The following is a 27,440-nucleotide window of genomic DNA, read 5'->3' on the forward strand; positions in this document are numbered from 1 at the left end:
TGCTTAAAATTTAACATGTTATAAAAGGGGTGTAAGAAATCCCACTGGTACTACAATAACATCCATGACTTTTTTATCAATATTTATATACTTTTTTTAGGCAGGTAAATCACAATCACAAATAAATAACCCTCCTGTTGGCGCTTTCACATAAACAGGATCAAACATATTTGAACATTTGTGTTATTTTCGTGCCCAAGTTACATGCATTAAAATCTTGGTATCTCCATTGCTGCAGAATCTGGACATATATGCCTTACTTGAGGGCACAGCAAAAGTGGATGTGGAGAAAGTGCAAAGTGTTACTCATCCACTTCACACATCGACTTTGCTGTGGGAGGTGGAAGAGAGGGGATGAAGAGGAAGGGAGGAGGAAGCTATAGAAAGAGATGGGTGCAGAGAGAGCTCTGAATAGTGAAGTGATTCATTAGAATCAAACACTCATCCCACTGGATCTATTGGATCCTCTAACCTGCGCGCTGCACATTCAGAAAGTTTACCCCGCCCAAGGACAGGGAGGCGTGTGTCGGAGCCTACACAGGAAGCATCCACTGCAGACATTTCAGTGAAAAATGGCTCTCATAAAACCGCAAGCACACGGGCTGCTCAATTACCAGAACGCTTACACGCCGTAAGCAGAGGACATGAGCTGAGGTTGTAATTACACAATTACTAATTTACTCAGACAGTCACACACACAGTTACACACGCACACATATAAACAACAATACCCTCTATCCACAGCGTAAATGACCTTGCAATAGATCTAAAGGATGATCAAGGAAGCACTGCGACAGAACATCTTACCTCTGGTACATTGTTGTTCTCCAGGGGGACGTTGAGGTCGGAGCGCTGCTGTTTTCTGGGCTGCTCTGCACCGTTGCTCACCTGGCAGGTCAACACAGAAGAACAGGTGCGAGCCGATTAAGATTAGAATAAGGTGGAACAGAATAGCAGAGGAGAAACATTGTAGAAACACATAAATCACATTTTCTTTCCATTTCTGTTGCTTGTTCGGTTTGGCTGCAGAGGTTCAGGTTGGTAAAAGTCATGTGTTACATGTGGGTGGTTGTGAATGTGTGGGCCTGCTAAAAACAAGGTTTGTGCTGGAGTGCTGCACTGTCAAAACCCTCAGGACTAATAATAATAAAAGGTGTTGGCCTACAAATACAATCAAAGCAAATCATCCAAAGATACATGCAGTCTTTAGGTTTCAAACTGCTGTAAGCTGCCACATAGTTCTGTCTTTTACTCCGTCCTCTGTCCGGCTCTCTTTTGTCTCATCTCTTATCACGTATACGCCGTATATAGCTTACATCGAGTATAATCACACAGAGGGAGGATTACATTTATCCTCCTGGATATCCATCTTGCAGTCCACAACGGCTCATTAACATTCAGTCGTGTAACTGGATGAAATGAAATCCTCCTTGGTGTTGCAGTGAAAAAGTGAAATTCAGAGGAATAGTCTATACTGCTGTTATGCATCTGGAAATTGAAAATAATTACCACAAACATGACACTAGTGGCCTCCTTTGCTAAAAAAAGAGAGCTGAACATAAAGTCATGATTAGTATTCATAATGCGGCCCGACTCAGTTGTGCAAACAACCATTAAATAGATGAGATCCGTGTTGTTGTTTGGCGGGACATGCTAACTGTGATGTTTAACAAAGTTAGATTCATGTACAGAATCCAGAGTGACTCCAGGCAAACCTTGTACATGCGTTAGTCTGTGAGATAAAGAGGCTACATGTAGAGCTTTCTCATCCATAAATAATCACCACATCAGTTTTAATCTAATAGCTTAATTAGCATTCACAAGGCCACCACTGAGAGAGCTGGCAGCTTGTGCCAACTTATTATAAAACAGGAGTGATTTAGCAGGAGTTGACTCTGATATCACAGTCCTGTATTATTCCTATTTAGTCTTATCGTTGTGTTCGAAATAACCTTACACTACAGATAACAATGAAGCCTCAAGCTCCATCGAGCAGGGATATGTCCAACAGAAAACATATTGGGGACTTCTTCAGGAATACATTCTTTCAACAAGCTATGGGGAATATTACAACCAATTACCTAAAGTGATAATCTCGAAGATCTCAATTTCGTTCTCTTTGGCGGCACCTATGGCGATAAACGGTAATTGCAGGAGCACACTTCCCAAATATACAGAAAGTGTTGCATGTGTTACGTCCACGGTTGGCTCGGGTTGTAACTCTTGATTTTCCTCGCCAACGGTTGCTTTCCTTTTTACACTGTTTGCCTTCATCTGAGCGTCGAGTTTGTTTCTTTTTCTTTGGATTTTCACTTATTTTTGAAGTTGTATCTGTAGTCATCGATCTTTTCTGTGTTTGTTCAGCCATAGTAGATTACTGTTTACTTGCAGAGACTGGAAAAGCAGCCGCTTAGCTCTGCCTACCCTCTCTGGCAGACCAACCACTGCTGGGTGATGGAAAACAGGTCACTAACTGGGCGCCGCTTGGGATTTTTTCCATGAAAGTCGCACCAGACACCCAGTTCATAAAATTGCAAATGCAAAGGCTTTCATCAGTGGGCCATCGGCTCAATCACCATTGTGTTTCCTCATTCTGCAATAGTGACTTTTGAGTGAAGACAGACATTTATTTACATGAAAATCTTATTACTAATCTTATGAGATTATTACTTTAACTAGAATGTGTTACAGAATACCAGTAAAGGGAAAACATGTCAAATAAAAACCATTAGTTTTCATGGGCTAAGATTAATTGTACTTGAAAACGTCACGTCACCCTCAGACATTGGATAAGAGGATGATTCCTTTATAATACACATGTGACTGAAGACGTAGGGTCCAAACATTCAGCTGATCTTTGGTGATCATATAAGCAAATCATAAAAAAAAAAAAGATTCAGACACTGTAATATTCTCTGCTTTCCTCATATCAACATGTGCCTGAATGACCTCCCCCTGTTTTATACCTCTCCTTCAACATAATCTCTTGGCTTCACGCTGTGCAGCGACGCTCTTATTAAATTCTTTGTTGTCCTGGTTCATTCAGAGGTCATGTCGAAGCGGTGTACAGAGAACATTTCATTTGATAACAGAGGACAAAACATCTTAGTGTGACTGGGAGTCATCTGAATCTGCAGTGTGCTGTATATTCATCCAATTTATTCTAGCTATACTGCCTGACCCAGTTCTGTACACGGTGAATGTAGAAGCACATGTGCACACTGTGGAGCAGGTGTGATCAGCATGCTGCCCACAGGAGACCATCTCTGTTCTCCTTTTACCATCTGACTTTAGAGGATGGGGGAGCTCTGCATGTGTTTGAGTCTATCGATGTGTCTGTATTGTGAGTGTGCATTCATCCAGGTCTGAAAGAGCGACGAGGAGGGGGACATCTCAAGGTAACAGGGGGGAGGGGAAAGGCTGCAGCTTTTCTCTGGGTGGTGATGAGAAACATGTCACCTGTAACTCATCTCCTGCTCTTCAACAAGCTCCTTTATTCACACATGGTGGCAAGAGTCTCTGCCATTAAAATAGCCTGAATATGCTGAGCATGGGCTGCAAAGGCTCTGCCTATTTTAGCTATACTGTTGTTGGTATGTTCCATCTTTTCAGCTGTGTACCTTTCTCTGTAAATGTGGTACTGATTGGAAGCGTAAGAAATTGAAATCTTTCAATTTGCAGGAATTTAGTTGTTAAATTTAAAGGGACATTTCTGGGATTTTCAACATCATCTCTTTCTCTCAGAGAGGTATAAAGTGTGCAGCACCAGCAACTGTTGCTTATGTACTGTTTCTCTAGGGCGAAGCCTGGCAAAGCTGCAAAATCTGTTCTTCTTCCGGCTACAGTGTCTCATTTGATGCAGTTGGTTGCCCAGATGAACTTCATGCTATTTCAGCTTGGATTTGTACTCTCTGTCTTTGCTCGTGTTGCAGACCAGCTCAGAAACGACACTATGAATGGGAAAAATGGCATCCTAAAATAGGTGTGCAGAGGATGTTATGGGCAGGGTTGACTATGAAATTCAGCTGATATTTTTCTAGCTAGAGTATAAAGTCGAAATATATGCTGCAAAGCGAGGACGAACGCAGCTTTCTCTTTCAACATAGCACTCAAAGCTTTAATTAAAAACATTCACCATTAATACGATCGCATTTAATGTTAAAAGCAAAAAGGCTCAATTATTCTTGAATTTAAAAAACCATCAAACCATTAGTATGCATTTCTTGGTTCGGCCTTTTTGAGACATCAGAAATGTCACAGTATTGCTGCTTTAATGTGAGGGTCCTGCTATTGCACATGTTGGCTCACTGACTGTGTCACAGCTTTCAGGGACACTCATATAAAACCAAAGCTGTTGTTAATTTAATTCATTTTGTTTTGTGCTTTTCCTGAAATGACAAAGTTTCTGCTTTAAAAAAGGCTGTTTGATTCAATTCTGAGGGAAAATAGAGCAGTAATCATTCCTGAATACGTTTGTTTAATTTAAATGGCTGCCATTTAAATCAGGCTATAACAGATTGTTAAAAATGTCTTAACAAAAGGTAAATGTGTGTTTGCTCACATTCAGTTTTGCTGGGTGTCTCATCACTACAATATGGCTTATCTATTTAATGTTTGTATGTTTGTGTGTGTGTATTTCTTTATACTATATAAATGAAGAAATAACTACCACTTTGTATCTTTTCGATGTTTGGAGGGAAAGAGGTAGCTGGCTTGTGTCTGTTGTTCAAAAAGGGCTAGATTATTGTTGTACAGGATAATCTAGCTCAATCTAACTTAACCTTGTGCCATCTTATCATTTTAAAACAAATAGCTAGCACTTGTTTATAGTCACGTGACTGACAGCTAGAGGAAACTGAACATGGGAACAATGGGAGACCTTAAAAATGTATATTGTTATTTTAGGATTATCAACTTAATACTCATAAATCAGGACCTGCAAGAATCAGCACTAGCATGTGAATTATACAAGCCCGAGCATCAACATAACTAGGCCATCAACTGTATCATTAGAGGGTTGAAAAATACATACTTTTACAATTACACTGGTCAGAGAAATATTATAAATATTTTCATAAAATCATTTAACCCTCCTTTTTAACAGCCCTTGTTACATTGTGATTCTGTCACCGCACCGTAACGAAGTTTCACCGTTCTGCTGCCTTTGACATTTTACATTGAACCAAGCAATGCCAGCGTAAAGCCGTCCCGGTGTGTGTTTTTACATTGTGTCCTGGTTGCTGAAGCAAAAGGCTGGCGTGAAGCTAAACTGATGCAGCTTCACCCTCTGTTATGCCTCTGTTTCCACCTTTGATGCTTGCTCAGAGGCGGAATGACTTCACCCCACCATTCTCCCATCTCAAACTGGCAGTGTCAAAGGGGCTATCAATGGATTGCATGGACCAAATCAACAACCAAATTTGTAATTTCTTGCATTTTTTTCTTTCTTCATTTAGAATTGGGTTCGTCTATGATCTTAAAAAATACTGTAAGTAGTATGACAATCCAATCCATCAGTACAATGGAATATAATTTTAACAGGTTAAACCTCTCAAGAACAGCTCACCTGCTCCTGTTGCCACCTCTGCCTGTCTTCAGGGGAGCGTGGATGTGCCTTAATGCCCCTCTGGAGGTCGGGGTTGTTGTGGTGCATGGAGGGCAGGTTCAGGGACTTGGGCCTGCTGTCATGGCGATGGTGAGCTGGTTGGTAGGGAGCTGGCTCAGGTTTGGGGTGAGGGAAGTCACTCGGTGCAGGGTCCTGCGCCAGCTCCTCCGGGCTTTGGTCAGTGCCACTGCTGAGACTCCCCATGCTCATACTCATCTTGATCTCTGCAACTATTTGGTCAATGTCCTCCTCCGCCTCCTCCCCCGTCTCCCCCTCCACCACCAGCATCTTACGGCTACGGTACGGAGAGACCCTCACTGAGTTCCCATTGTCCTCTGGGGCATAGTAGTCTCCAGTGTAGGCCCTTCCATGTCTCTCCTCCTCATCCCCGTCCTCATCTTCTTCATCATTGGGGCAGTACTCCTCACTCTCTGCCTCATCCTCCTCCTCTCTGGTGTCTTGCAGTGGGGGTGGATGGTGGTGATGAACTTGATGATGGTGGTCCAGGATGGGTTCTGGTCTTCCATTGTAGATCTGTTCATCCAGATCTTGCTCCACCACCTCACAGCGAACCTCCCCCTCTCCCTCACCCCACTCCTCCACCCTGTGCTTGTCCTGTCCCTCCCACTGCTCCTGCCCCGCCTGGCCCTCCTCTTTCCACTCCTCCCTGGCCTCCTCATCTCCCTCTCTCCACTCCTCCCTCGCCTCTTCTTCTTCTTCTTCTTCTCTCCACTCCTCCCTCGCCTCCTCTTCTTCTCTCCACTCTTCCCTCCCCTCTTCCTCCTCTTCTCTCCACTCCTCCCTCATTTCTTCTTCCCCTTCTCTCCACTCCTCTCTCCCCACTTCTTCCTCTTCTCTCCACTCTTCCCTCACTGCCTCCTCTCCTTCCTCATCTTCTGCCCATTCCTCCTCTCTCACCCCCCCCTCGACCCCTCCCTCCTGCACCCACCCTTCTGCAGGCTCCTCGCCTTCATCAGCTTGTGCTCCGCTCGGCTGCGCGGTGCCGGTGCAGTCGCCCTGTTTGTGGATGTGGCCGTGGTTACAGTCTCCCTGGTTGCTGCAGTCCATACCTTCCATGTAGCTGTCGTCCTCGGGGCAGTAGCGGATGTAGTAAGTCGTACCTTCATCCTCCTCTGCCAGCCCTGAACGGATTTAGGATCACAAAGAGACATGTTTCTTAACACATGGAGCTTCTTTATCAAATCAGCATTGAATTGTCATTCACAGGTACTCATTAACAGAAGGAATCAATAATAAAAATCCTTGGATACATTAAGGTTTGTCGCTATTAATTAATCTTATTGATGCTTCTGTTGCAAACTGACATACAAGGTTTATTTCTCTTACTTCATCCATGCTGCAAAGAAAAGGATGTGTGAGTTTGTGGGGATATTTTGCCAAATTGCATCCTTGCTTGAATTCACACACAGAGAAAAAGAATGATTTCAAGCAACAGTGGCAGTGCAAAATTACTGCTTTCACTGATGCTGCTGCCTCTTATTTTTGTTTTGTTCTGCCTTCCTGTGTATGCTGCTTGAATGAAATCAGGTCTGCAAACACAGGTGTAGTTTCCCTTTGTCCACCTTACAACAGAAATGAATGGAGAGTACAGCAATAATGGACGGCTATTGAAAATATCGTAGTTATTATCCACATGATGAACATCATAGTCACCATCATCATAATCCTCCTCGTCATCTGAGGTGTTGTTCATGTAGTCAGAGCTGGAGTCGTCATCCAGGCTGTCAGCTCCACCGTGGAAGTCCGCCCTGTCATGCTCATCTTGCCCATGTACATGCTCCGGCGTAGGGGGTGTCGCCGGCCGCTGGTCCTCCGGTTCCGCCTCTGCTTGGCTGCTGTACCGCTTCACTTCAACCTCTGCATCCACGTCTGCTTCTGGATGGTTGCGAATCACATCCTGAGACTTTGGATTGGAATATTGTGCCTTACAGGAACGGGGGAGGGGTTTGGGATCATGTGACTCTTTGGGGTAGCGGATAGGACGCGGTCTAGGTGGGAGGACTTTGGGTTCACATGACTCTGTAGGATGAGGGGCGGGACAGGAGGCGGGGCCCGGAGCAGCCATACTGTTTCCTCCGCTGGTCCCCGGCCTCTTCCTATGAGCCATGATTGGCTGCTTACAGGCCATGCATTGTTATTGGTTTGACCCTAGGAGACAGATAAAGAAACAGGGGGCACAGAGTTAAAGCAACATCACATACACCCATAGTAGAGGAACATAATGCAAAATGAGTGCATGGATAAAATGTTCAAGGCTAAAGGCGGTAAGCTTTCGAGTTTCTTGGACAACTGCAGCTTTGTGTTTCAGGAGGCCACGACGATGGATAATAACCCTCATCAAAAAGCAAATCTGCAAACAGTACATTCCCTTTATCAAACACCCACATTCACACAGCACACTCGTTCAAAACAGTCTTCTTTTTATCTCTCTTATTCTTTTCCTGCACTTTGCATACAGCTGCAACACATTCTCAGCGGCTGACTAACCACTCTATTCCCGTTACTGAGCTGGGCAGTCTCCGGTTTACTTTTTCAAAGCTCAGAGAATCACTTTTGTGCTTATTTAGCACAACTTAGCTTCAAGTACACAACAGTGGGCCCAATAAATCACTCAAGCTCAGCTTCAGAACAACAGACACAGGAGCGGAGCCTCTTTATGGATACCGCCTCCACATGATGTACCTAATGGGACACTGCCACAGAAAGAATCCATATTTAAATCAAGGTCATTTCCACATAGGTGCTGCACTGCGCCCTGGTACCACTGGGCTTGCAGATGTCAATCAAGACTTGTATTGATCCTTCAGCAGCTCACTGGCTGAGAATGGTCAACCCGGGAGACAATAAAGTCTCTCCCAGCAGAGGACTTGGTTAAATAGTGAAGAGGCAGCAAAACGTTTCAACAAAAGAAATTATCCTCCTTTAACAGCTACAGAATCCAGTTAAATAATCAGGAAATGTATTTAGCATTGGTTATGTAACAGAGCAACAAAGGGCAGGCTAGGGCTGGGCAATATCACAATATATATCGTCAAAACGATATGAAAATATCTATCGTAAGTGTTTTTCTATATCATTTCTATCGTGATGCCACAAAACCAGCGGCTGAATTGCTTTATGGCAGTTTTTACGTCATTTTTAAACGCTTTACATTCTAATCCTTGCACGTGGGAGTGAACCTGGAGCCGTAGAGGGAGGCACTGTTTGTTAACATGGACATTAACGTGCAGAAAAGGACAAATGAAAACGTTAACTCAGTACTTTTTATTTGTCAAGTATTTAATTCACCCAGGATTTTCCAACAGGCTTTAACATGTGGTTATTTCATATAGACTAATTATTTGTTTGATTACCAGAAAACATTCTATATCGCGATATACATCATTATCGAGATATGAAAAATCCTATATCGTGATATATGATTTTGGCCATATCGCCCAGCCCTAGAGCAGGCGCATCTGCGACGAGAACAAATATAAAGAAGTGTAACTAAAGCTTTCTTTTCCTAGTAGAAAACCAGATGTTATTCAAAGGGTACCCTTTAAATCATAAAAAAATCCCTTTACAGACAAACCCAAAAACATGTAAACCAGCATCATGTACACAAACAAACCCATTCCAGGTGTGTTGCCGTCACCACTCTGTTGTGCCGTCCAGTTGCCATGAACAACTGTCCTCAGAGGGGTGTGTTGTTGCTGCTGCTTCCCCCCCCATTTTTCCTTCACCATAGTTACATTTTTCCATCACCAGTGATTACACTGGTTAATTAGCTCAGTACAACTGGGCACAAACACAATCCCTCTGAAGAACAATGGCACAAATACAGAAAGGAACAAACACACACGCACACAGCTTGTTGTTCCACAGGTAGCCAAGTCAAGATTGCACGTGCACAGACAGCTTTATGTATTGCGCTGACTGGAAATGCTCCTATTTATATTATTTCTATGCGATATGGTAGCTAGTGCCACAGAGGTAACTGCATGTAAATGCATACTCAGAGCCATGGCCTCACATGATGTGTACATCAGATTACATAAAGCATCATCTACATCTAATTAACTAATCAGTTCATCCTCTAAACCAGCTCATAAGAAGGTTTCAATACAAGCTTCTGACCTCAGCTTGTAAACATCTATGAAATATTAACTCTTTCTCCTACCTGGGGTCCTGGCCTGGGATGGTGTGTACAATAGCACTGGGCTCTGCTTTAACAACGGCCCCATCCTCCCTTCTTCCGTCCCTCTCATCCCTCATCGCTCCTCCCTTCCCCCACCAGCTGCTACACAGCACGCATCTCCCTGACTCCACCCTCCTTCTTCCTCCACAATATATATCCCAGCAACCTCCTGTAGAGACCCGGCCCCGCCTCGTTCAATGCCCCACAGCTGAGGGTAAGGATCGGTAACTATGGGTAACTGCATCCCCTGGGGACTGATACCCTTTGACCTCCTCTTTGTTACCCTTCCTCGCTTTACAAGCTCCCCCTTTTTCGACTGTGGTGTTGCCTGACTGTTGTTGTATTTGTGTTTCACATCATGTTTTGGATATTTTTCCGCACTGCTATTACAACTGTCGTGTAAATTTGGAAATCCTATAAGTCCCTAACCAGGTGGCTTTTCCCAAATCTGTTTTGTCTGGCACGCATTTCAGATTTGGCTGTTTATTGAATTTGCATGAATTTGTACATGAACGACACAGGCATTATTGAGACACACAGGGGATCCGTCACACCTGTTTTGTACCATTAGGACAGAGCAAATTATGATAACTATGATTGTATCCACAGGATGTGTTTACATGCATTGTCATCCTCTCCATAATTGAAATGCATTTCTATTAAAACATATTGTTTTTTAATTTGATCTCAGGAACATCCATAAAATTACTCTTCCTAATGCATTAATTATGACTTTGTATCTGGGCTCCACTGTATTCATAGCATACAGAATCATAATTATTATAAAGTGTTGTCAGCTGCTCAACAACATGTTAATTTAACTTAGCAAATAGATGTGGATAAAATGTGTTTTATCACAGCCACTGAAAAGGAGGAGAAGCAAAGTCTACAAACAAATCTGGTTGTACCATCAGAGGTGCTTAAAGAGCAGCTCCAGTCATGTTTTAAGACGTATAGAATTCTGCTTGAAATAATAAATATGTATGGTATGGTTTTTATGCAAAATACATTTAATTACCTTGTAAAAATCCTCCCAAGGCATCTCCTCCTTCTCCCTCATTGAAAATTCCCAACACTGCATAGTCCCCGCCCCCATTTCTCTTTGGTAAAATTACAGCCGAAAACAAAACTCGTCTCTGCCATCGTTTAATGGCAACTTGTTGAAACTTAGCTAGCTTGAGTAAGTAATTAGTAGTAGTAACATTAACGTTAGTAGTCAGTTGTGAGTTTGATAATTGAAATTACAATTACGGTTACAGCTGGCTCGCGCATTGCTAAAGTGGTTGCCATAGGTTACACATAATGATATGCATAGTGCTGCCCCTGTCCATTAACTGGATTGGTTCCTTAGGTTTGTGACGTCTCAAACCTGCCAATCTGAAAACATGTTGTTCAGCCTGTCCTTGGTACACTGCAGTTTAAAAGCAGACAGGCCCAGCCATGGAGATGACTGCTTATGTTGTCCCTGATATGTCTTGTTGCACTTGAACACCACATGGAGATGTTTACAAGGTTAAACACTTGATTTTCACTGGAGGGGGGCTTTAACGACTCATCATAAGCTAACCACCATGCTGATGAGCATTTGTGCATTTCCTGTTTTGTTGTATTTCCACCACACAGGTGGCTGGCAATTCAGCGTAAAAACAGCATAAACAAAGAAGGTTGTCACTGGGGGACCTGCCTCTGAAGATTAGTGATGCCCCCAGCTGCAGAGCAGTGTGTCCTTAGTTTTTACTTCAGTATTTGCTTTTCTTCTGACGAACAAAACACCACACAGTGACAAAGTGAGAAAAGCCAAACAACTAACTAATGACTTGTTTATTTTTCTAATGCAGACATTAAAACGGGCAACTTTAAACGATCAAATGGGACATGAAATCAACAAATGACTGGCTGTGACTAATCACATTTTTAAGAGCATAGACCAAATTAATGATGAATTCATGAGTGAATTTAAGCTGTAAGGATTCATTACTGACTAAATTTAATGTCAAACAAGTTATGGGTTTCTTCAGAGGGTTGTTTTTATAATCTCTGTTCACTTCGTGTATTTGACAACCTGCATCCATTTGATCGCTCTTCGTCAACAACTCTTTTAATGAGAAAACATTTTTGCTTTCTTATAGAGTTAGAAGAACCTTGGGCAGACTTAAACCAACAACATGTTAATGATTCATTAGCCGTTTTTTCACTGCGGTTCCGCCTCAGCGCCGTAACCAAGCTCCACCGTCCTGCAGCCTTTGCCACTTTCCATTGGACCAAGCAACACCGGCGTAAAGCCGCCCCAGTGTGTGTTTTTGTATAGCGTTCTGGCATTCTGGCGTTGTGGAAGCAAAACGTGCGAAACAAACGGCGCGTGCTTCAAATACACACACACAGATGCCGTTATGCCTCCGTTACTACCTATGATGCCGGGTCAGAGGCGGAACGACTTCACCCCACCATTCTCCGTGCGTTTTACACAGAAGACGAAACGTAACAGAGGTGTAATAATTTGTGTTGTGATGTTCGCAACGATCCAATTCTTTTGAATTTTCAGCTGTTACATGTCTCTCTGCATTTATTGTTCTGTGTGTGCTCTGTGTGCTCATTCTATGTCATCTGCTTCTCGATCTCCCTGATCACCGACAGCTGGGTGAAGCTGTGGGTGGGGTATAAAAGGGGATCTTTACTCCGCCCACATTCTCTTCTCCCTCCATGATCCAGGAACCAGCAGTTCCGTGTGTTTTGTGCCATGATGTACTTTTGGTTTCTGTGAATAAATGTTACTTTGCATTCAGACCGGTGTTGTGTTGCTCCATATGTTGCGGCCTCCGAGCCAGTCCTAACACAGCTCTTTGGTGCAAACGACGGGAATAGAGTCGTAGGTGAGAGGCGTTCTTTTTATAGTTGTGCCCAATTTTTCCTACATTATTCTGCCGTTTCCTTTTTAAAAGACAGAATGTTAAATATGCGTGTAGTGTTGTGACGTTCATGAACGAGGAAAGGAACGGAGCCATAAGATCTAGCTCCCTTCAAAGAGCCATAATTCCCAAAACTAGTAATAATCCCGCCTTGAACTGGCAGTGTATAAGGGGCTATTGTTAGCATCCTAAATCCTAGGCCGCAAGGACGCTCCGTCTTACACAACTCAAATGCGTCAAAACAAGTCCTTAGTGAACACTGTATGTTCTTTTATTGTTCTCACTTCCTGCAACAAGATCTCTAGAGACTTTAAAATCTTTGAATCCAAGTTTAAGTCTCTCCTGGACAGTCGGTTTCACTGCCTTCTGCATAATGTATGCAGGGATATGCTCCTGTCCCACGGGAACCTGAATAGAGCTAGAGCGGCTAAAGAAAACGAATCAATGATTGGTGCAAAAATAAAAAAAAACAGGATTCAGCTGGCTCCATGAGTCCTGACTTTTTCTACACCCCGCCTGCACACACACGCACAGTATCTGTCTCCCACACAAACACCCTGAAATGTAGGCAAGCTGTTATCTTCATCGCTAAAAAAGGCTTGATACACAAATGCACACACCCACACTGGTATTACTATTAGAAACACACCGGCCTGCCTGCGGTATCCTGAATGTCTGTTTTGAGCTGCAGCTGGGGACCACTTGTGCAGGGCTGCCTCCCAGGAAAGAGCCATTCATGTCTGCCACAAAACGCTTCATCTACAGTGAGATTAAGCTTTAAATTAACCTTAGACACTCCCCTTGTTTGGCAGGCACATGTCTTGAAAGTGTGTGTCTAAAAGCAGGGCTGAGGAGAGGACAGAGGGCGAGGGAAGCAGTGTGAAAGCAGCAGATGGCTCGGTCAGAGTGAGGGCCTCGGGAATACTAATGTCTGCCTGCCTTGAATCCTAAGTTATGACCTCTGTTCACACCACTGAATTAGACAGTCAGGCTTCAACAGGGAAGAGGAAAGACAGAACAGATGAGAGTCGTTTGGCCTGCAGAGTCTTAAGGAACAATGGATAGAGAAGATTATCAGCCAAACTGGAACACGGCTTTTCAAGTCGCCTTTAAATGGAAAAGGCAAAAATAAGAATCTCTTTTGATTCCATTAACTTTTGAATGAAGAATTCCTCTTAGGGTGTGGGAAAGTAATTATCAAAGTCACTGAGGTATTTAACTGAGAGCAGCAATGACCAATGTCAGGCTTTAATTTTTCCCAGCAAAACAGTGCTGTTTTCCAAGCCTGGGTGAAAATCTATTCTATAATTATTAACTTTAAAGATACAATCTAGAATACTGCAGTTTTGTGCTTTTGAGCGCCACCCACCTACGGCTGGCTCCCTTTCACGGTTCCAACTCTTGATTTTCCTCGCTTTCGTTTGTAGACTGTTTGCCTTCATCTGAGCGTCAAATTTGTTTATTTTCTTTGGATTTTCTCTTATTTTTGAACTTGTATCTGTAGTCATCGATCTTTTCTTTGTTTGTTCAGCCATAGTAGATTACCGTTTCCCCGCAATGCTTACAGAAACCGGAAGTGCAACCGCTTAGCTCCGCCTACCCTCTCTGGCAGACCAACCACTGCTGGGTGATGGAAAACGCATCACTAACTTGTAACCACTTGTGATTTTTTCTGCAAATGTCGCCACAGACACCCAGTCCATAAAAATATGATACACTGCAATTGCAAAGGCTTTCATCAGTGGACCATAGACTCAATCACCATTGTGTTGACTCATTCAGTGATAGTGACTTAACAGACATTTATTTACATGAAAAAGTTCGAGATTACTATTTTAAGTGGAATAATATTATGACTTAAAATCAAAATTATTTTGTCTAAATTAATAATTCCCAGCAGATTATAATATGAAACTATAGATGGCTAAAAGAGTATTAAAATAATAAGAAAAGGCATGTTTTGATGTTGTGAAGCAGCAAGGGATCATGGGAATTTTTGTATTCATAAAAAAAAAAATACCATTACTGGTGAAAATCTGACATTACTCAGGAGGAAGTCATGTTCATGAACAAGGTTGGGGTTCAGATGAAGTGGGCCTATCTGTGTGGAGCTTGCATGTTCTACCCGTGCATAGATGGGTTCCCTATGTGTACTCCAGCTTCCTCCCTCAGTCCAAAGACATGCTGGTTAGGTCCATCTGTGACTTTAAAAAGAGGTTGTCTGTCTCTGTGTGTCAGCCCTGTGATTGACTGGTGATCAGTCCAGGTTGTACCCCGCCTCTTGCCTCCAATGGACCCCTGGGATTGGCTCCAGCCCCGGGGGGCGGGGGGCTCTAAGCGGTTTAGATAATGGACGGATGGATATATGTTATTTAATTTCATTCTATGTATCAGCTCAGACACTTTCTTTCCACGTCTTTCCAGTGTTTTTCCATAAGACAAGCAACCAAATGAAACACTGTTTCCATGAATAAAATTAAGATTTCTCTGGGTTTGAAGATTGTTTGTTGTTGCCTATAATTTGTTGAGAACTGTATTTGCACTATCCCAAATGTTTCAAGGGTCTAGTTGTTGTTAGGCATTTTAATGCGGAAAAGTTCCAAGATGTTTAGTTATTATATTTTGGACAAGTCTTCCCTCACTTCCTGTTTTACAAGAAACATAAACATATGGTATCAATTAAACAAATAATACAACATCTGCAGTCATATACATGGCCAACTACAGCATCATACTACTTTTGTATCTTGCAGCTGTTCTGAGTCACTGAGGAATATTTATTTAAACTGCCTGCTGTTGAATTCAGGATATTTTGTGTGCTTGTTTACAAACATGGCATGGTAATCTGGTTATCACAGACATTCTTTACCAAAGGAACCAGGGAGAAGCTCGCTTTTATGTTTTCAGGGGGATCGTAAAAGAGAAATGAACATTTGCTGGCTCTGCTCTAAAAACAAACACTTGTAATAAATCTATGAGGGAAAGAATTATTCTATTTTGTGATATTAGAACATTATTTTTAATTTGAAACCTTATGTGTTGCTCTGAACAAGCACATAACAAGCACGAGCTACATGCAAAAGTGTAGATCAGTGTTAGAACAATGCTACAGTGTTATCTATTAAAAACTGTTAACATTAAATACAGACGGCTATACCTGTGTGGGCGTCTTTTTCAGCACAAATTGTGTGTTTAAATGAATAATATACTGTATTTTCATTCCGTCTTTGGGGTTCAGTCTTACCTCTGCCTGTAGCTCATTTTTCACATCCAAAGGGAAAGATGAGCGCGCTCTGCTGAATTTAAAGTTAAGAGCTGACAAACAGACGGAATATGGAGGAGTTCACGGTCAGTTTTCAGAGAGAGAGAGAGACAGAGAGACACAGAGAGAGAGAGATAATGGAGAGAAAGAATGTTCTCTATTTCATTTCTTTTAAAGATGGAGACCTGGCTTCCTGCTGATACTCAGCACAGAGGAAATTGCTGTTCCAATTGAAGTGTGCTGTCTGCTTTGTGCTCTCACCCTCTCGCTCTCTTTCTTTTTGAGCACAAAACAAACAAACAAAGCAAAATACAGACAGAATCTAGTTTTCGGTCTTTTCTTAAAAATCATATTAGAAAATACCATTCATGTACACAAATGCGCTCATAAATAAACATCGGCTTTATGAGAATATTGTAATGGAGGATAAACTCATCTACACTCAGGTACACCACATTTAATAGGTTTATAATAATTGTACTCATTCTTTAGAGCTATGAAACAATCACTGACTCCATGTCGAGCATTAAACATGATCTATGCCTGTATCACTGCTGTTTCTTACTCTGCTGGGATAGGCTTCAGCCGCTTGCAGTTGAACTTTGACAAAATGATTACATTATGAGCATGCAAGTACCTCTTAATTGACTGCAAAAGATCCTAGCAGACATCTGACATGAACTGTTACAAGAAACACTTCTGATGTGTCAGATATCTGATTAAGCCTCAAATAGTGATATTTCATAATATTTAGCTCGTCTGTGAAGGCTCTCAGTCTTCCAGGTCATGGTGGTTCTGAGCTTAATCCAAAAGGGCAACTGGACTTGGTTGAAGTTCTTGAAGACGTTTCACCTCTCCTCCGACAGGCTTCTCCAGTTCTACACTAAACTAAACTAAATACTAATGACCCACAGAGATTTATATTTCTAGCTCCGTCCCCCAGTCACTTTACTGAACTGAAGAAGCCTTTTGAATGAGAGGTGAAACGTCTTCAAGAACTTCAACCACGTCCGATTGCCTTTTGGGTTAAGCTTAGTAATATTTAGCTGCTTTGCAAACTGATTTCATTGTTCCCTGGAATACAGTGGTTGGTGATAATGATTGATGACTGAGTAAGCTAAACGTACATCCTAATGGTCATCTTGTTTACTGTGGAGAAAAAACTATTTCCTGTGAGTAGATCTTACTTTTGTTTACCGTTATTGGATGTAAAACCACAAATAGGCATCACACATTGGGCTGATGAACAAGACCACAAAAAGTAACCAAACTAAATTCAGTTCAGTGTCAGCCAGGTTTTGCAGCCTGTGGGCTTTAACTCTGAAGGCCACCTGGAATAGAAAGAAGGGTCAGCCCTTTCAACTGGGATTCAGTTATTAACCTGCAGCAATCTTCCCTTCTCTCTGCAGTTTATCTACTACATGTACCATCTTGATACTCTATTATTTGAAAAGACCAGTGGTGATAAACCAGTCGGTGTTAACCTGACCTGAAGAGTAAATTCAAGCAATATGGAGAGATACCAGAATTTCTGAGAGAATATGTCAAACTTTACATTTCTTGATGCATGAAACAATCCCAGCTACCTGTCATGCAGCTGACATCCATCATCTTTATCAGGGTCAACTCTGATCACGTGATGTTGTAAATATTTAACTGTATAACATTAAACTTCCCTTACACTTCCACACCATTAAACGTATGTTGATATATTGTGTAATAACCGGACCGTACTGAGTTATGCTGCTAGTAAATAAAGAATAAAGGCACTATCAGAGAGAGACGGAGCGAGGAAACGAGTTTCCTCTCGGCTGTCTCATTGAGATTCAGCGTTTGTTCTCCCTACAGCCTCCCACTCGCTTCAGGACGACAACAAGGGAGCGACGCGGGAGACAGGAAGAGACGGAGAGCAGAGACTTGGTGAGCAGCAGGAATGGCAAAGGACCACAGAACGCATCGCTCGCTCCCCCGCCATTCAGCCTGCCAATGTCCATCTCGCCACTTCCAAGCACGCCACCGACACACCCTCCTCCTTCACCCTTGACTGTTACCATAGCAACTCTTTGTTTTCCGGCTCCGTCTCTCAGAGGAGGACCGTCTCAGCCAATCGTCAAATAACCCTTTTTCTAGAGAGCAAACACTCACGCATGCACCCATTATTCAAGCAACGATACTGTGCTAATGTAGCCTTTTCTTTGTAGCAGTTTTGGAAACATAAGAAGCAGCTTCTCTTTTGGAGTCAGCTGTGTTGTGTTTGCCCCCTCACAGAAAATGAAGGCAGAATGAACCAACCAAAGCAACATTGTTTATACGAGTGGCCAAGCATCAATGGAGCACATTTTGTAGCTCCAAGCAACAAACCTCCATTTAGATTCACAGTGGTTTTAAGTGGCAAACATACAACTAGAAAGGGGAATACTTTTAAGGAATAAGGGAGGATTGACGCACCTTCACTGCAAATAAAGCAAACGCTATCAAATCTCTGGACAAAACTAATGTCAATATTTACATAAAGGTAGTAAGGAAAAATGTATACTCAAAATATTTCTTCTTAATTTTTAATGCTTAAGTGTTTTTAGCCACTTTAGCACCATGGCAGCGGGGATTGTGATGTTAGTCCGTCCACTAGTTTGGGTCAGACAAAAACATGTGTTGTGAATCCCCTTCATTTTTTTGATGGACCCAAGAAGTGTGCAGAACACAGTGTTGCCAGAGAACTGGTATTTTCCTGCGCAGGTTTGGTAGCTTACTCTTACTCTTGTTTCATGTCTTTAACAGACTGATGTAAAGGATGTAGTGTCACAGTGGTTGCAACAGCCACCCTCACCTTCAAAGTAGGTCCAAAATTATCCATTCTGGGCTACCGTAGAAACATGGCAGTGAAACATGGCAAACTATGTAGAAGAGACCAGCTCCCTTTCTTTAGATATAAAGCACTTATTCTAACTTACGGAAACGTAACCGTCTATTTTCGGCTGGCACAAATGCAAAATACAATTAATATAACATCTCATTACTGCCAATGATTCTGCCAACAGATCCTCCTAGTGTTTCGTTGGTCTTTCTGTGATGCTGTTTGGATCGTGAATATAGACTAGTGTGATCAGCTAGATATGAAAGACCTGATATTAACCACAATGGGGTGAATACACAGTTTGACTTTCTAATACTTGTTGCACGTGACGACAAACATTACAGAGCAAACTCCCACCAGGTTAACTAGCTGTGTGAACACACCGCTCAGTTTGTGAGCTCTGAGACTGGCCAGGTGGCACATGGGGCTGAGCTGGCCTACATTTTAAGAGGCAAAATGAAACACTCTCTAAAGTTTGCCTGGCGACAAGCCCGGCTAGCTAAACACAGCTAAATGGCCCCAGAGGGAGAAGGATACTGGGGCGATTTCACAGGGTTTAATTGAAGCTGTCAACTGGGTTTGGTTACTGATGAGAGGGAATAAATGGGAGTGTGAGACGCATAGAAAGCTTAGGTATTTTAATATGTAACATAATTAACTTTGGGGGAAAAAGTAAAAGCTGCCTTGACACCACACGAACACTCCTTTATTGTTGGGACTGCCACCACTGCTCACACATTAGCAGCAGGGAAATCCTTTTTGTTTAGGATTTAATGAGAAATCCTCCCACATCCCTCTCTCACAACCAGGCTGAAACATGATCACTAAATAAATTGGTATTAATCCTATGGCCAATATAAAGATTATGGAGATGCTGCTAATTAAAAACTTGTTTTTAGTCTGCTAAAATGTAGAGGGAAAAACAGGACGACAAAAACATCGACTCAATTTTTGTTGTAAAGGGAATCAGTCTTTTTTGAACATTCACGTCCCCTTGCAGTTTGGCGGTTAACCGCCGCCCCAGCCTGCTGCAGGAGTAGGTTTTGTTTTTTTTACTACAGCGTGTCCCTCAGATGGTAAAACATAATTGCCATGAGTGAACACAGCATGATAGGTGGAAACGCGTTTGTGTCCTTATTTGTTGAAATGAAGCCTGTGGTGACGGGCTAGTTGTTGTTGTAGCGGCTAATCTAGCATGTCATGATTGCTTTTAAAACAAGTTTGTTGTCCACAATGTTCTGTTCTGTTTGGAAAGATGAGGTGCTTCCCTGGGACGTATAGATCGTGAGTCCCTTTACATTTTAATGCGGCAGAGACGCTGGATGCGTATCGAGCAACATCACTGGGTCTATATTTAAAAATAAAAAAGCAGTGATGAAAGTCCATTACACGGTTGGCGTCACATAGCCGTGTTGTTGCGGTCATGCGGCTACCATCACAGCCCTATGACCAATACGTATTTTCAGTACATCAGCAAATAATGACACAATTATCACATCTCAAGCATTTTTCATTTGAGATCTTTGCCTTAATTAAAGAATGTAGAATTACATTAATTCCTCAAAGTAAAATATCAATATAAGTGATGGTACAGAATGTCTGGTGTCCACTACTAGCATATTTTTAACCCTAAAGTTGGCCAACATCCAGTCAGTGTTAACTGTTCAATTACAAGAGAATTTAAAAAACTTCATTCTCAGAAATCAACCTCTGGTCTAATTGGACTATTTGCAAAACTGTTAAAATAAAGGATATAAATTTGTGCTATTGTAAATATTTTGGTACTTCAGGTTTTATCTTATAGGATTTTCCACTCACCATTTCCTCCATCCCCTGAGTGAGTAAAAGCACATAAAGAAATGCAACAGGCTGAAGAGTAGTTATTTTACACTGTATGGGCCTCAGCAAACAGCCACAGAGCAGAATGGTCAATAACACTACCCTCATACTGTCCTGCCTCCTTCTGAATTGTCACTTAAAGTGTGGAGAGATGGAGGTGAGAATTGCTCCCTGGCTGACACAATGGTCCACCTGATCCCTCCGGTAGACGTCTTTCACAATCCTGCTTCTCACTGACCCTTCTCCAGAAACCGCTCACTATAATCCTCATTCTTTGCCAACCTTTAATCAACAGCACGTATTTCTCAGCGTCCTTCACTCTCTTAGCCTCGCCCAGATCCTTTCAAACCGAAACAACGGCAGCGGCTTGAAACTGCCGAGCCAGGTGACTTCTTGTTAATGACTGGCGATAATGGACGTTTGACAGCTGCCTCATAATTACGTTTGGACCGGACAATACATTGCAATATGAGAGTCTGCTCGGAGATCAGACCACGGCAAAAACAGCGTGTACTTGCTCTCCCACAGAGCTGTCTTCCACATTGACAGAATCCTCAGAGAAATGTTAATAATATTCATTGAATTCAGTGATGGTCATTGTATTCAGTGACAGCGCAGAACAGAGCACGCAATATTGGGCTGGGAAATATGCCCTTATCTTGTTGGGAGACAGACAGGCAGAGTGGTAACGGCCAGACCCGCTAATGCAGTTTGGTGGCAGGCACATGAAATAACTTCTGGGTTCGGTCAATCACGCAAGCCCTCGGGGAAAACAGGAGGAAAATATTCATCAGGTTTCACATCACACAAACACACACACACAGTATAGTAAACACTCCATCAGCCCTAGACGGCCTTTTTCCTCATCTATATATGCATGCTTAGGCTAAATGCAATTGTGACGAAAATGCCTTGAAAACATCAAACCAAAGTGTTGACTCTTATTAACTGTAAATTGAAAACAAAGCCTGTTTGGCGCTTATTCATGTGTCCAACGCTCCTATGCCCCTGAGAAATACAATCTTTGCTTTGCAGTGATGCAATTTGCAGGCCAGACCTGCACACGTCTGCACATCCTGAACCGGACCATGAGAGCGTTCACTGTGCAAAGCTTTGTGTGACTTTTTTGTTTGGTTTCAGTATCACTGCTGGCCAGCTGACAGCCTGAGGATTAATCACACAAACAGCGCCTGCCCGGCCACACAGAGGAGCAGCACCACTTCTGATGAGAACAAAAGACACAAAGAGGCTCTGGTTTGATTATCAGTCCGGTCCCATGTTGCACCGTCAACCGTACGTGCATGAATGTGTGTGTTCGTGTCTCGGACCTGTAAAGTGTGAGCCAACAGTTGACACAGTGGATCTATTTAGTTGCGTCTAACTGGAGCGTGGCATGCGCATGTGTGTGTGTGTGTGTGCATGTGTGTGAAATTGTCACATCAATCCTCCTGAAGCAGTGGCAGGTTCAGGAGGGGGTGTCACACCTCCCAGCGTCTTTGATGCTTTACTGAACCCAAGGGAAACACACCGAGTCAAGCTGGAAGATTGAAATCTGCCCACCTCCACTCTCCTCACAAACACAAAGAAAAACATGCCCTCGTGTTCGGAAAAACTCCTCTGTATGTTTTCTGCACTTATGCAATAAAACATGACAATATATTTTCATACATGTTTCAAAATCTTCAATGTTTCTTTGTTCTGTTAAAGTGCATTTACTTTTGAGAGAAGGAAAGCCATCTGAGTCTCTTCATATCAACTTTAAAGCTATGCTAATGAGGCAGGGGAATCTGTTCAGATGTGGAAGGTTGGAGAAAACAAGAAGACAATGTCTCAGAAGCGAGTGCAGTTTGACAGAGAGAAGGCAGCCCTGCTATGTAATAATGTATGATTCAAGGCTATTTTAAGATTGTGAATTGCTAAACCTAGATTTCTTTGGGGAAATCTGTCTCACAGTGCTCGGTGGAAACTGTGCCAAGCAGGAACACAGTCGCTGCTTCGGTTTGGTAATGAGGCTGGCTCAGGATTATACCTAGACAAGGTGGGAGAGCATGAACCTGTTCGGATTTGGCGTCATCACATCGCGTCTGTTCTGTTTGCCCTGGTTTGAATAGCGAATGTCAAGGCCACACAGGCAGGCATTAAAGAGGAGACTTGATCACAGTTGTCTCTACTCGGATACATCTCTATTTTCTCTCCCTTCATTCCTTTTCAGCGTGAATCCCCAATAGGTCAAAAGATAGAAACTGGATAATAAATCAAGATCGTATAAGCCGTTATGAGCGTTTACTACCAGGACTCAGCAATACCCCTTAAAAGGGCAAAGTCACAAAATGTTCAGATCAAAGATTTTAATGATTTAGGGTTTATTGTTTTGTGAATAAGAGTCAAATTAAAAGTAGAAAAGAGAACAAGCCATAAAACCAAAGTTGCAGTCGGGTTATTTTATTATCAGTTACAGGGAGACTGAGGGTCAAATCATTACTAATTTCAAATTTATCATCTGGCTGTATCACTGTCAAGAGGGCTAAAAAGCTGCCTATTGGCCAATATGATCGCTGTGAAAATGAATATAAATTAGGGGTGCTGAAAAAAATCGATTCATGTCAGAATCGCAAGTCTCTGAATCGATTTGAAACTTCCAAAAATCGATTTTTATAAACGTTTTTAGGAATTAAGTAAGTGTTCAACATCCGCCAGTTAGCGCACGACAGACCCGCTGCACGCATTGTTTGCCGTGCACCATTTCCGGCTCCCGTTCCACCAAGGAGTGTAACTTCTTAAAATGCAAGTTAAGCAAAAATACATCAGCTTTTGTCTCAGGTTTGCCTCTGTGTATTTACACTATTGTACCAAATATAAAAGCTGCATAGGCTGGAGCACATTTTTACTGTGCTTTAATGTCATATAATATTTTGCCACTGCGGTTTTCTTAGTACACAGCAGACAGGAGTAAATCCTGAAATAAGCACCCCTTTGTAACATATAGGGCATTGATTGTGAATCGGGAATCGGTTTGAATAGAGAATCGATTTTGGATCGTGACCTTAAGAATCAAAATCAAATCGAATCGTGAGAAGATTCACACCCCTAATGTAGACTAATATCTATGACTGCAAGAAATGCTAACAATTAATTAATCATTGACTCGTCTGCAGATGTAATTCTTCTTAATTTGTTGATTATTTGTTTATATATTGATAGTGACAAAGGTTCAATGGTCTATAAATGTCTCTTATTGTGTTTTGTCTGACAAACACCCCTAAACCAAATATATTAAGCCAATGTTCCCATTAAGCCGATTAAGGAAAACCACAGATGTGTATCCAGGAGATGAAAGTTTGGAAGCCAAAACACTTAAAACAAAACACACGCTACCAATTGTTCGCCTGCAGTTTTTGATTGCTCCTCAGCTTTTAGCAATCAGGTGTTAATGCTTTTATGCCACAGTTCACACTGTGAATAAAATAGTATTTAAGCTTCTTTGCATCTTTCATTTGATGAAAATAATAATTGGTTTGCAATTAAAACGGAAATTATGTGGAAGACTTTTTACTGTACGGCACAGACTGCATATCTTCCTGCACAGGATCCTTCCTCCTGGGACTGTAGCATTTTTTCCAGTTAAATCCGCCTTGTTTATGTTTGTGTGCGTGTGTGTATTTTTCCTCATCCAGAGTGAGGGTCTAATGACATGTTGTACAGACTGAAAATCCCTCTCACACACACACTTGGGATTTTGAGCTGTGCACTCAAAATTGACTTCACTTGAAAGCATACAAAAAGATAAAAATTGCCATGCATGTCTACAGTAACGATGTAATTTCATCCAAACATGTTTCTTCAACAGTTGTGGCTTTCAGTGTAAACGCAGGATTATGTTTTCACTGAAGATGTTTATGTTCCATCAGGGCGTACAAATGGCTCATTGAGAGAGCTGTCATGCTTTTATCTGTTTTATTAAAAGGTCAGATGTGAAGAGAAATAAATCAATGCCAAAGATGGCAGTTTGTAGATACATTGCCCAAGTCATTTCACTGTGAAGGCCTGAGTACTAACTTAACCGTCCCCTGGGGTGCAGCCAGGGATCATAAGAGACAGCAAGCACAGAGATGGGTCTGACGGGGCTCAGTAGGGCCGGCTGACCGAACAGAGCCAACAGCAGCACTGATCCCATGATGACAGAAATCTGGATTATTGCAGCTCTCATTTGAATCCCCTTACATCACGTCACTCTGCATCTAGTCTCTCTACCCCGCTCTAAAACTAAACCATCGCACTTTCCCCCGTCTAGTATTACAGGCCATATATATAACGGCCTTGTGTATCATAAGGCTGTCTTTCAGCTGGAAAAATACCTGACACTGGATCACCACAGGTCCTGATTCAATATATCCACGTTATCAGTATTTTGCACTCTGACCTTTTATCATCAACAAACAGAAGCGACCCAGGCGGTGGCATTATCATCACACAATTAGAAGAACTTGTGGGTACATGATTCTAGAGATGAGGTAACCTGAACAGGGCCTTTTACCGTTCTGTTCAAGTCAATGTCAATATTGATTTCGGAAGTTGGCATCATTACTCCTTCATAACTGATAATGAAGTTTGCTTTTTATCAAATTACACCAAACCACACTGCCACAGTCCATTTTATGTTTTTTCTGCACAAATGAAGCACATCTACTGGTCCCTGTTGGTGCCAAATATTCATTTTTTATGTTAACTTATTTATTTTTCCACCAAGAGGTTTTACATTTTTTTTTTTTTTAAGTTCTGCAGAACTTGCATCTTCCCACGGAGCCAGAATTTGCAGAAAAGCTCCGTCACCTTATTTAAATTTCCAAAAATGAGGACATGAAGAGGAGGTGGATCAATTTTGTGAAGAGCCAAAATAACGGAGAGCTATCACCAGCTACCACCCGTCTCTGCAAGTAACATTTTACACAGGCTAGTTTGCAAACTTTCATCACAGACAACAGGGATTCACAGACAATCTGCTAGTGATAGTGAATTGGGTGGAGACAACTATCTTTCTCTCCGGTCCCCTCCCGCCAGCGTCAATCTCCACTGTCCACACTGATGTTATGTGCCTGCCATTGAGTCTCAGTTGCCTTGTGTGCTTATTTTATAAGCAACATTGTAGTCGGTAGTGCACAGTAACTTTAGTTAATCGTTTAGAATGTGCAACACCCTGAGGTGATTTTACATTGTGTAGTCTTGACAAATATACATAGCTGCTGGAATGATAGATTTGGCAGCCCGTCTGTAAGCACGTAAATTACCACTATAGGTAACTCTTACTGCACTGTAATGTTTACATTTCTCAACTGAGTCGTTTTGTTGTCATCCGAGTGGAGTACTGATAGAACGTACAGGGCGTTCCATGAGCCGACAGCCGACTAGTCATTTAATTACAGCCAGCTACTTTAGTCTATTGTTGATTCTAACAAAACAGTTTTGACTAACGGGTTTGCAACTTGCTCCTTCTCTACTTTAGCTGCACTCGCCTCCACTTCAAATCTATACGAGCATCCCTGAGTGCGCGAGTGTGGGGAGTAGACAGAGTGGTAAATAGAAAGAGGCTGCACCTTTCTGCGATAGGGCGGGGTTTCACTCCCCTGGAAGAACACTCAGAATACTCCTCTATTTTTCACAAATTTGAACTATGATTGTATATAATAGGTGATTTCGTGCATCACTCAAATCTGGCAGGGTGCCTAGTAACATATTTTTCTGTGGTGTGACAAACTGAAAACAGCAATCTATTTTTGCTTTACCCAGTCTTTAAGTTCAGCTACACAGCTGTCATCCCACCTGAGCAGCGGGATGACAGACAATTTGCTCAGTGGAAAATATTCATTTTAAAAGTTGTTGTTCACAGCGTTCTCAGAGGACCTCATACATTTATGGCAACATCATATATTCTGTGCCGGTGGGTTGGTAACTACATTGTGTGAAGCAATTGAGTCTTCACGCTGTATTATGATGCAGACAAGGACGCACATTCATACAGTGCATATAAGCACAAGTAGTGCTGTGGGTTATTCAAAGTTCTTAGATAATTGCAATCTCTAAGTGCAGCAGAAGAAAAGCGCAGATGATTCAGTTAACGCATGTGATGACAGATGAGTCCCACTTCATAGCCTGGCATCAAATTACCCCATGACTCAGGGGTTAGTTATCAGTACGTTCACAGTGGGATATCAGTGAACCAGTGTACACATTAATTGAGCCGCTGTGGCTTTTGATGATTTATAACAAGTTACGGGACTGCCAGATTCTTTGTCCTTGCCTTCATCTTCAAAGGATTTAATCAAAATAAGTGAAGCGTAGCAGCTGGCAGACTGAGCACACACACACACACATCACTGAACTGTAATGGATGACTCAAATTTAAAATGCAGCAATCCTGAAAACTAGTCTACCGCTACAGTTCCCTGTATGAATCATAACAGCCGTGGATTTCCCCATATCAGTGACATGCAGATGGATGGAGACCTATTTTAAGGCTGTTGCAGAGTTTTAGCTGCGATGCTTGCGTCAGTGATCCTTTCAGACCACATTGTGGGTCACAGTCTGAAGCCCCGGACAAACAGCTCTGCCCTGTCTCTTTTTAAATCAGTTCGCAGAAAAGGATGAAGTCAAAATGAGCAGCGAACATGAAATGAGCAGACATGCAAAGGATGGAAGGAGTTGGTTTATGATGGATGATGTTTGAGTGACGACAGTAACAGCGGCTGTGATACTCTGTTGACTGTCAGGATGATACA

The 27,440-nt window shown here is 42.2% G+C and overlaps 1 protein-coding gene across 6 annotated transcripts in view; it reads right to left on the reverse strand.

Annotated features, from left to right (window-relative positions):
- apba2b (amyloid beta (A4) precursor protein-binding, family A, member 2b) overlaps positions 1-27,440 on the reverse strand; it is a 67,216-nt gene that overhangs the window by 21,997 nt on the left and 17,779 nt on the right. For all 6 annotated transcript variants that reach the window (XM_069666779.1, XM_069666472.1, XM_069666548.1 and 3 more), the window contains 3 exons: positions 7,280-7,774; positions 5,567-6,747; positions 808-888 (listed from right to left, as the gene is read on the reverse strand). In XM_069666779.1, the coding sequence (XP_069522880.1) occupies positions 808-888; positions 5,567-6,747; positions 7,280-7,754 (1,737 nt within the window). In that variant the 5' untranslated portion in view covers positions 7,755-7,774. The remainder of the gene's footprint in view (positions 1-807; positions 889-5,566; positions 6,748-7,279; positions 7,775-27,440) is intronic.

This window comes from Semicossyphus pulcher, unplaced genomic scaffold, assembly GCF_022749685.1.
Source record: "Semicossyphus pulcher isolate SPU_LCO1_2020_fin unplaced genomic scaffold, fSemPul1.0.p SCAF_1, whole genome shotgun sequence".
In the NCBI taxonomy this organism is placed as follows: domain Eukaryota; kingdom Metazoa; phylum Chordata; class Actinopteri; order Labriformes; family Labridae; genus Semicossyphus; species Semicossyphus pulcher.